This window comes from Asparagus officinalis, chromosome 5 (assembly GCF_001876935.1).
Source record: "Asparagus officinalis chromosome 5, Aspof.V1, whole genome shotgun sequence".
NCBI classification, from domain to species: domain Eukaryota; kingdom Viridiplantae; phylum Streptophyta; class Magnoliopsida; order Asparagales; family Asparagaceae; genus Asparagus; species Asparagus officinalis.
In genome coordinates, this window is record NC_033798.1 from 93,082,309 (window position 1) to 93,094,224 (window position 11,916).

General features: G+C 36.8%; 1 protein-coding gene across 2 annotated transcripts; it reads right to left on the reverse strand.

The window, feature by feature from the left end:
- Positions 5,511-11,916, reverse strand: LOC109840198 (protein translocase subunit SecA). 2 transcript variants are annotated; one of them, XM_020408748.1, is made up of 5 exons: positions 11,653-11,916; positions 11,434-11,582; positions 9,341-9,502; positions 6,553-6,659; positions 5,511-6,051 (listed from the first exon to the last, which is right to left on the reverse strand). In XM_020408748.1, exons 1-5 carry the CDS (start codon positions 11,819-11,821, stop codon positions 6,033-6,035), a joined length of 606 nt encoding a protein of 201 aa, XP_020264337.1. In that variant the 5' UTR covers positions 11,822-11,916; the 3' UTR covers positions 5,511-6,032. The 2 variants fall into 2 exon arrangements, with proteins under 2 accessions (XP_020264337.1, XP_020264336.1); XM_020408747.1 differs by having other exon boundaries at positions 5,598-6,051; positions 6,544-6,659; positions 11,653-11,915.

Sequence of the window (11,916 nt, forward strand, 5' to 3'; positions counted from 1 at the left end):
GGTGTAAATCTTAACTGTTAACAGTGTATTTAAACCAATTGATTTTATCCTATCTTGTGTTGTGAAGCACAAATCGTAGTCAAATTTATTTAAAACAATTCTGAAGGAGCAAAAAAAAAAAATCTTTGTAAAATTCTGCAGATATGAATCAACTTTAAACGGATTGTTTTAAGTTTCGGATTGGATTAAAGAAAATTCTGTATCAGTGATGTATAAATAGCCAGGTAGATTAGACTTCAGACTGACTTAGCTAGCCCGAAGTAACATGTCACATATAAAATTAAGCTATCTAAATTAATAGACCCCTAATAATAAACTAATGAGTCATGCTAATACTAAAATGGATATTTTTGTACATTTATTTACGGGTAAATTACACTGAGCCCCAAAAAACTTTCAGCATTTTGAGTAAAGCGCCGATAACTTTTGCAAAAAAAAAAAAAACCTCCAAATCTTCTGGATAAATTACATTAAACTCCCGATAACTTTTAAAAATGCCTTTTTATGTTGATTTTTGTTCTAATTTACAGGGGTTATCTGAAAAATGCGAAAACTTATTGTTTGTGCTCTGCAATTCCGAAAAGTATGGGGGTTTAGTGGTTAAAAAAGTTATTGGGAGGATTAGTAAAAAAACGCTGAAAGTTCTTGACGGTTTAGGTATAATTTACCCTAATTATTCTGCGTGGAGGGCCTATGGAAAATGATACAAAAAGCTAGGTCACTTTGCATCCTCGCAGCCTTTTTCAAAACATAAGCGAAGGAGCGGACGTAATCAAGATTTTGTCAGACAACCCAAATAATACCAGAATATGTGTGTTCTATATATAATTGGAGTACAAAAACCAAGGGATTTATCTTTTTGACTCAAAAGTGGTCTTCATGTGTATTATAAAAAAAAGGGAAAATCCTCTTTTAACCCAAAGTTTTACCCCAACTTATTTAAAAACCCACTCACTTTTCAAAACATCAATAAACCCATTATATCCCATCCCACTTATTTTTAAACCCAAATGTACAATACACCCATTATTTGTATTATATTTATCCAATAACTTGAAAAAATCCTAAACTACCCTTCTTCCCCAAACTGATCTCTCCCTCTCTCCTCCTCCTCCAACTGAGCCCAGAGCTCTCTTCTTCCTTCCTATTCTCCCTCAACCACTACCACCAACCTCCTCCTCTCCCCTCCCTTCACTTCCCCTCCTCCCTCAAGCCCATCAACCTCTGTATCCATCGCCCCCTATCTCCCCTCGCCGCCACGTCACCCACCACCGTCGACCTTGAAGCAGATGAACATCCCACCAATAATTTCGACATTGACTCCCTGTAGTACGTCGACGTGGCGGCAGATAAGGACCCGAAGCATTTGTCGTTGCCGCCAGTGGACGGAGCTTGAGGAGCATCCGAAGTAATGGCGGAGGTCGAAGACCGCCTGGCTTTGTAAGGAGCTACCTTCGCATAAGCCGACGACGATGGTGAGGATCCTTGGCGCTCAAAGGAAGTGAGTTCGACAGAATGAGGTGGGTTATGTTATTCTCCATTGCAAGTCAGGTTAGTTCAACTCTTTGCCCACCACCTGTTCGTTGAATTTACGCTTAGTGTTCTCTCTTATCAATATTTGATTTTGATTTTGATGATTGTTGGTTACTCAAATTCTAATTTATTGTTCTGTCATTCTAAAATCTCATGAACCTACAACTTGCAGCCTGTCCGTGATCGCTTCAAAAATAACGCTGATGCCAAAAAGCTATTGGAAAAAGTGAAGGTAACCTTTACTTGATGCTCAATTGCTCATAAGATATGTACATTCATGAGATATCAACCATGACTTACATAACTATGGTTCCTCTCTGGACATTATGTTTTAAAATTAGAACTATAGTTCTTGCTTGCATTTATGAATAGAATTTTCCTTAGAGTTGATGATTGATGTGAAAATCCTCCCTCTTTTTGCAAGCGTACAAAGTTACTAGGTGATTATTCTTACTTGTTGGTGTTGGGAATGGTGACGAGTTGTAACATAAAAATTCTAATTTTCTTATTGCTTGGTGGTCCTTCAGATTCTTATTGTTCTTGTGGGTTTTGATAATTCGAAGCATTACGACATCAAAATCGATATTACTTTCATGTATTTTGATTTGGAAATGCACGATAAGTTAGAATTGATATTGCATAAAAGCTTATAGATGATTCCTTTGAAAGTGGTATGAAGCCTCTTATGCTAGCATTTCTCGATATTACTTTCATGTATTTTGCTTTGGAAATGCACGATAAGTTAGAATTGACAGTTAATAAAATTTTCTTATCATGCAATCATTGATTGTGACATTTATTTGTGCAGGAGCGTAGATTGTAACATTTTTATGGTGGGATACATATATTCCATCATCAATGGCACACCTAACGTAACGCACAGCTACCCCTCAATCAGAAACCATTCGTCAATGCACACTAACTTTCCAATCAAATACATGAGAGAATCCCCCACTATTGGCATTCGATCAGATCTTCGCATTGCTGTCACATTGCAACCCAAACGGCAAATCAACTACAGCCTGCAATATGATGTACCAAGTAGTATCCAATGTATCGTGTTGTATGAAATTTTCTATATTATGTATATATAGATGATTTGTGTGCATATTGTATCAAATGCACTATCCAATGTATCATGTTGTATCAAATTTATCAGTGTAACTAGTAGAAATGTATCTAGTAGAAATGTATACAACGTTTCGATAGTGGTGATTTTGGATTATTTCCATTCAATCTTCATGGATTATTTTCATTCAATGTTATGCGCTTGAGTTTAGTGGTTGATAGATATGAATATCTGTAATGAACTGATGCACTGATTGAACTGAAGAAATTTTGATGGTAGGTTGTGTTAACTACAGCCTATTGGGCAATATTATGTGTCGCGTGACCAATTATCCACCTCGACGAGGGGTACTCGCTCAATTTTTAGATTTTGATAAAGTATAGCACTTTATGGGAAAGTATAGCAGCTTATTGATAAAGTATAGCACCTTATTATAAAGTATAGCACCTTATGGCAATAGTATAGCACCTTATCGATAAAATATAGCACCTTTTGGTCGCTGGAAATTCAGCAACTTATTGTGATAAGTCAAATCAGTTTTTTTAGGGCAATGCAAACACTCGACGACCTACGTGACGTGTTTATTGACCAATCGTGCTATACTTTTCCAATAAGGTGCTATACTTTGTCAATAAAGTGCTATACTTTGTCGTATAGTGCTATACTTTGGCCAAAAGGTGCTATACTTTACCATAAGGTGCTATACTTTGCCCAGAAGCTTCAAAATTGCGCGAGGACCCCTCGTCGAGGTGGATAATTGGTCACGCAACACATGACGTAGGCGAATATAATATATCTCTTTTTCTATGTAACAACATCAACTCTTATACATAAAACATGACCTCTGAAAAAACTGAACCTCATACACATGAGACATATATAAATGTTGCGCATCAACCAAATATCGCAAAATTATCCAATAGCACTAGTTTTGGAATAGAACAATACCATGAGCTATGAATGTACACATTTGATACAAAATACAAGATCTGAAACACATTTCATAGACATATAACCACTGGTGGCCCTTATAACATGCTTCAAAAAAATAACTGATTACAACATTTCATAGACATATAACCACTGGTGGCCCTTATAACATTATCGTATCAAATATCCGAAGCAAGCAATGAGCAACTGCTGACATGTTTACACTTCTAGATGAGGCGCTTCGGAGTTTACTACTTTAAGGCTATATATCTAGGCTATTCAATTTCTAATTATTCCTCAATAAAGAAACATGTTTCATACTCAATCCACATTCGGTTCCGAAACCAATGTATTCATGATTACAACATGCACAATAATTACAATATTTTCTAGTAGATTTTTTTGATTTCTCCGAGACAAATGCAATCGCGATCTTTCCTCCTAGAAGTTCATATTCTGATGAATGAATGAAGGTGTGCCATTGATGATGGAATATATGTATCCCATCATGAAAATGTTACAATCTACGCTCCTGCACAAACAAATGCCACAATCAATGATTGCATGATAAGAAAATTTTATTAACTGTCAATTCTAACTTATCGTGTATTTCCAAAGCAAAATACATGAAAGTAATATCGAGAAACGCTAGCATAAGAGGCTTCATATCACTTTCAAAGGAATCATCTATAAGCTTTTATGCAATATCACTTTCAAATGAATGGCTGTGGGAACTCAAAGATGCTGCTCACAAGACCGATGATGTTCTCGATGAGCTTGAGTGGTAAGTGCTGGATCTGCTAAGAGATCAAATTTCTATAATTGATTTGGTGTTTTTTAAAATAGCTAGTTTTACATCATACGCTAAAGTTCTGCAACAGAGTCTCAATAACGGATTGATGCCTTTTTCCATTTCAATCTGTAAAAGACGATGGGTTTTTCCTACCAATTTGATATGCAGGCAGCGAAGGAAATGATCAGAGGAGAGCGCGTGGTTTTTCCTCTGCCAACCCCAAACACCACACAAAAAGATAAGAACTTTATCAAAAGATATTGAAATTTCTTAAACCCTAAAACCCTAAAATTGACCTGGAATTGGGAGTGACTGATGAACGAGAAGCAAGCTAGCATGAATCAGCCGAGTGGCGGACTGAGGACTCCATCTCGCTGGCCACCGAATCCGATCGATCCCTAACGGATCCGGATTCTTCCAGCTGGACCCGAAAATCCTCGAACTGCTTCTCCATGAAAGGGGACGGAGAGGAATCGAGAGCTGAAGAAGAGAAGGAGGAGGAGAAATGGGGGCCCCCTCAAGTGGGGGGCCCTGTTCTACGGAACCAGAAGTTCCGCCTCAGCGGCGCCCCTGTTTCATCTACTTCAAGGTCGACGGTGGTGGGTGACGTGGCGGCGAGGGGAGATAGGGGCGGTGGATACAGAGGTTGATGGGCTTGAGAGAGGAGGAGAAGTGAAGGGAGGGAAGAGAAGGAGGTTGGTGGTAGTGGTTGAAGGGGGAGAGGAAGGAAGAAGAGAGCTCTGATTTCAGATGGAGGAGGAGGAGAGAGGGAGAGATCAGTTTGGGAAGAAGGGTAGTTTAGGATTTTTTTCAAGTTATTGGATAAATACAATACAAATAATGGGTGTATTGTACATTTGGGTTTAAAAATAAGTGGGATAGGATATAATGAGTTTATTGATGTTTTGAAAAGTGAGTGGGTTTTTAAATAAGTTGGGGTAAAACTTTGGGTTAAAAGAGGATTTTCCCTAAAAAAAATTTACCGAATAAGCTCCGCCCGTACCTATAGAGTTTAATAGTAACCATGAAGAGAACAATACTTTATACTGCTGTGCAAATAATAATAATAATAATAATAATAATAATAATAATAATAATAATAATAATAATAATAAAGGTCATCTGGATCAAACTATGATCACTCAACTACAGATTAGAAGTAGACGGGCTCATTGCATTCAAATATGAACTTGAAGTTTGTCCCAGTTGCATTATAGCTTAATATTATTGGCTTTGGCATATCTTACATAGATTATCCAAATGCAACATCAATTGCAAACAAGATTCAGAGTTCAATTAAATATGTGCATTATGGCTTCAGGGTTCACTTCCACAACAGGAAAGCCCAGACTCAAGTACAGCAACCAAAATGATTGCAAAAAAACAGGTATTGCCAAAAGATTACAATAGTGGACCTGCAGCACTGAGAGGAAGAAACTCGCAACAAATTGGAATAACAAAGACAATCCCTCGCATTATTCGACAGTCCTCAGAAGTTTGATTTCAAGTTGCAACAAACTGAATGGATGTCATTTTTGCGGGAAGAAAATTTGGTGCCCTCACTTTCAAAAGAGGGTGAAGTTTGTGAAATGCTAACTGATGAAAGGAAGTGACGAGCTTCAGCTCTGCGTTAACTTGGGTTCAGGCCTTCCCAAGATTGCATATTGTGAAGAGCTCAGGATATCTTTGCATAGGGATTACATTATCTCAAGCAGGGGCACAGCACCTTCATGTCCAAATAAATGACATTTAAGCATTAGATATGTTATATAAAAATCACCTGTGAATATAAAAAAATAAAGCGTCACATGCAAAATGTACTAACTTAAAAGAAGTTGGCAGAATAATGTTTGATGGAATAATGGATGATCCTGTGATGCATAAGTCATCAATTGTCAAATAGAATGTGCACTAAAGGAAGCTTATGAGTTTCTTCCACAATGAATAAGTTGAGGATGAAGGGGAACTTGGACTATGGATGTAATGGTTTCTCCAGGAACAGAAGATAAATATTTGGGATCGATGTGTTGGTTGAACTTTACCACCTGCTAAATTGGGGTTAGACAAAATTTCCCCATCCCTGTGGGGCAGAGGACCCACTAAAAGTCTGGAATATACAGCCCCAAAAGGATACATCTCACAAAATGAATAGGTATTTAGATAAAGAGATCACCAATGGCCTGGATTGAGAGTAAAACTAATTCAGGTGGCAACGAACCTTTTGTACCTCTTTCCAGACCCGCAGGGACAGGGTGCATTCCTACCTAATTTCCCACTGCTTTTCAAATTAGATCTGGCAACATCCAATGGAGTCGAACCCATCATTTTTTGTACCTACAAAAATAAAAGGTATCAAGGCCCATAGTATAACAAATACCCCCTCTGAGTGCAATTTATACTTCTAAAGAATAATATATTTAGAAAATGAAGAAAAAATTCAAACAACCAACAATTGCATGCATTTAAAAAAAGAAAAAAAAATATGTATGTATATAGTCAGTGCAAAATTTTCATCAATATTATGAAAGCCAAGAGTTTGAAAATAACTATATTGTATCAAAAAGGTCAGACAGTTAATTCGTTCACACACATACTTAATGTGCAGAAGGAGAGAGGGAGAGAAACCAAAATAGAAATGCTACACAAAACACAGGTAAGGTACGAGGACATCCCAAATATTTATCAAAATTAGGTCAGTAGAAGCCTCCCAGGATCCTTTGCAATTTCTCATCCAAGTAAATGTATGTAGTCCCAGTTTATCATCCCACCCCTGTAGGCTGTAGCCCAAAATACAAATGGAAGGGTGGGGTATTCCTTTCACAGTTAACCTCTGATCTATCCATTTCAAAACTCATCAAGGACTAATCCTTACAAATAATAAACATGGTAGTATGGTACAGTATTCCCGAGCAGCCAAGCCGGTTCCACTCAACAACCAAACAACTGTGTACTGTAGCATATGAGTTTGGCACAACTTACGGCATGCGCTGAATAGGAGTTTGACACAAGTAGGCAAGATACTGTGTTACCTGGACACTTCAAAATTTAGCTTTTGTGAATGTGTCCGATACTCAGGCATCTAGACACTTCAGGACACTTCTCTGACACTTCAAGTCTTAAACTTATGAAGAAATGGAAATTTCATTTCATTGTTATTTGACATAAACTATCTTGCATGGGTACAGGTACAGGTGCTAAAACGGGTACGAGACACTGGAAATTTGTAAATGGTAGGGCACCGGACACGGCTATATAAATATTTACATACACATATATCATTTATTTGGAATTAATAATCTATATGAGAAAAATGATGAGAATTAAAATTCCTATAACATTTTCATGTTTCTTTTAATATGTTGATTATAAATTGAAAAATCACTTGTTTTTGAACTAGACATCCAAGCGACCCTTCAAAATCATAATTCGAAACCTGACCTATGTCCATCAACTTTCAAGAAGTAGATGTCAATATGTCCAAAAAAATATATGACAAGGTTTTTAAATTAAGACATGTACTGTCTAATTGAATACATGCCAGAATAAATGTATGCATATATGCAAGGAGTGTCCTGGGGGTTTGGTTACGGATACGGGTATGGGTACGTGTCGAGTACGGGTACCGCTTCAGATTCGAAGTACCCCAGATAACATAGGGCATAAACGATACCAAAAACAAGACAGTAGCAACTATGGGTATAAATTTATTCTATAGAATTAAGGACCAATTTTTAGGTGGATTACTCATAAATGAGGATGGATACAAATCTGCAAGAATATATAGAATGTGTGCGTCCACATGTACAGTTTCTTGAAGTTCAGGAACTGGATACTTGACACCTATGGTTCAAATAACATTGTCGGGATGGTGACATGCTCATAAACAATCACAAAATGTTGCTCATTTTTGCTGGAACATTCTCTGCTTCTGCTCATGCTACAAAGTAGCCCCCGTAGAGAACCACTGAACAAGGATGATCGTGATTCTAAGTTGAGATATTAAGGAATATATTGTGCAAAGATACTTGGAATATGTAAGACCATCGGATGCAACAGAGTACCCTGTAACGGTAGAATTTCATAGGGTAATAAGAAATTCAAATGTTGACATTCTATTTAATTCAATTATTTTCAGCAAGTTCAAGGATTTCATCTCATGCAACAGATCCAATATGAGAGTTTGTAGGTTTTCTCATCTGAGATGAATAGAACAATATAAGTCCTTCGTGTTGTCTATTAACTGAAGTTGAATAGAAGAATATAAAGTTCTCACTGTTGACGGTGCTGCACAAGGCTCCTGTAAACATACAACAGTTTACTCTGTACATAGTTCTTGCCTTGGAAGACTGAGCTTCTTCTTCACAGTATGCAATGAACAAGATGGGCATGCTGAATGCCAAAGACGTGAAAAATTTTCTCACCTCCAAAAGTGAGTATCCTCTTAACAATGAAAAAGGAGTTCAGTTCACTTGTACAGTTTTGGTTTCTATTTAGTATTTTCAATGTATTATTCAGCTTTTTCCCATAATTCAACGAATAAGATAGACAATGTGGTATAGAACATAAGAAAAAACAGAAAACGTGTCTACTCAAGAGAGATTTTCCACTTCTTCAAGATTTACTAAAAGACAAAGAGAACAGTTAACAATAAATTGAACAGGTTATTTGTTGAAATCTACACCTCTCTATGCATGCAACAAGCAAATCAATACAAACCGCTAGTGAAGGTTAGAAGATTGCACTTGTGGACATGGACATCAATCCTTCATACACCAAAAAATGTGTTGAAACCATATTAATTCTTCTTAAGTTTATTCTTCTAGGTTTTCGGGAAAGAAGAGTCCTTTGCCTTAGCACGGAGCTATAGAGGTTGGAATGTCAAAGTTTTATTTGTTTTTTATATATCGTAAAAGAAGATGATCTACATGCTCATGGTATGTGGAGATATTCCATACGTAACAGAATACTTTTGTTGAGGAGAGTAAGATGCATACAGCTACAGACCAGATAGGTACCTCAGTGAAGGTTTTTGGCACCGGCTTTCCTTCCTCCTTCAATTTATCCATCTTTTTTTGTGCCTCTTTGGCCCATGTGTACTTGGACAATGTATTTTCCACCTCAGAAATAGTGCAATTACAATGTGTCGCTGCATCCTGTTTGTGGCTGGTTTTAAGATTCTACAAGTGGAGAAAACATTAAAAAAATAAGAATCTTACAATGAATAATCCGAAGAAGATGAAAGCACAAAATGGAGCAATCTCAAACAAATCTAGAGAGACAACATAGACACAGATCTGAAGATGTAGGAGTATATGTTATATATATTTCTGAATTCTGCATATATAATGGCTACCATAAAAGATATTGCTGATAAACTAAAGACGATACAGACATTGAGAATCTGTAGAGTAATAGGATGGTTACTGAATGTTTACCCACAAAGAGATGTCCTGACACTTGACAATATATAATAATATACCTCTATTGTTTACTGTAAAACAAAATATTGTTACAAAATGCATTTAACATATATCTTCCTAAATCCTATACGTCTCAAATTACGAAGCTTACCATTCCCAAATAAATCCCATAATTCATACTTTGAGATAAAAAGGAATAAAACCACATTCAATAAATAGAATAAAACCACATACAACTTCATGTCCATTCTTGAAGTACGTGTTAATCAAGACATAAAAAGGAGATTTCAATATAAACAAATCATACATATCAGATAGGATGTACGAAAGAAGAAATGGTAAGCAAAAAATTGTGGAGTAAGCCTATTTCATCCAGATTAATTTAGCGGCAATATAGCGACCAGCCATGTAAACTGCAAAGCAACATTACCCATGTTCTTCATCACTAGAAAGCACTGATGAACAAAAATTCACTCAAATTAATATTTGTGGGCAGCAACCATCTAGATAGCAATAAGTTAGGATGGCAATTTTAGGTTACTGACTGGCTATGTTACCCAGGAACTTCTATCATGAAGCCGCATCTGTACGCGACACGTATCCGACATGTCCCCACACAAACTTCATGGATACTCCTTGGATATGCATGTACATTTATTCAGTTTTACTTTAAAACACTTGTCAAACTCTAATTGAATGGATATTCTACCCTTCACATACATTTCTTGAAAGGTCAGGTTTCTTTCAGACCATACCTAAATCCAAAACTATAATTTTAAAGGGTCATTTGGTTGTTTAGTGCAAAGACAAGTAGTTTCCAATTTATAATAATCAACATAACAAAAGAAATTTTAAAATGTAAAGAACTTTAATTCTAGTAACAAATGAATTGACAAACAATATTAATCTCATGTAAATTATTAATTTCAATATCTGTACTCATGTCCCCATACCCTGCATTTTACGAATTTGCCGTGTAGGCCTGTTTCCATGCAACTTAGCTGATTGGTCAAGTAACAGAGGCATTTAGAATCTTACCCTCGTCTCTTACAAAAATGATTAAGAATTAAAAACATATCTTTGACATACATCTATTTTTTGTTGTCTGCTTTTACATTTTTGTACATCCACATAGACGGCAACATGCATGACAATAAATTGCCTCAAAAATTATTGTTTTTTGTCTCTCTGACTTCTTAGATATTATGCATCATGCTTAGCACCGAAGATGATCAGCTAAATTTGCCTAACAAAGTTAGGCTGTTCTGACAAATAATGGAGCTAAATGGAAAAGGATTGTACCAATGTCAAATTTTGGGACAAAGTCTTCCTAATTGCAGTAAAAGCCCACTGCCAATTTATTCCTTAATGCAAAGGTACACAAATCCAACTCTGCTTTCATACAGAATCCGTGAAGTAAAGCACTAATGCCACACAACTGATCTTTCAAATTTCAACAGCTTGTTATCATTTTACTTTAATATTATCATATATTTTTATGACCCACTGACCTTGCTCATTAAAACTGCGAACTTTGATACTTCTCTTGATAAATAATTAAGGTTTCAGGGGTTAAAATCATAAAGTGTGATCAGTTTATATAGCTCCAGACCAAATTTAAAAAAAAAATCATTTGCTCATTTGCTCTTCGATCATAAAATATGATCATTTGCATATATTAAACTGACCTCTCCACCGGGATCAATGGACCCGAGGTACCGCAGAATCGAAGACTGTTTCCTAAAAGACTCTGAAATCGTGGCCTCGCTGCATCTCCCCACCTCGAACTTCTTCAGCATCCCAAATGTCTTGGCTTTGTCCATCTGATCGGCGAAATCTACGACAAAATGAAGATAAAAAATAAGAAAGCAAGGGGACATTAGGGTTAGGGTTAGGGTTTTAGGTACCATTGAGGGAGAAGGAGGAAGAAGAGGAATCGGGAGAAGGGGACGAGGGTTTGCCCGTGAAGACGCCCTTGATCTTGTCGACCCATCCAAGGCGGTAAGGGGTGGAGGAGATGAATCGGGCGTGAGAATAGCGGACACCTAGGGTTTTAGCATAGCGAGCTAAGCTCATTAGGGCTTTTTCTCTTCTTCTTCTTCTTCTTCTTCTTTCGCGCTTTGTGCTCAAAAAGCTCTTTTGGTCTGCGAAGGAAAAAATGGAGCAGGGCA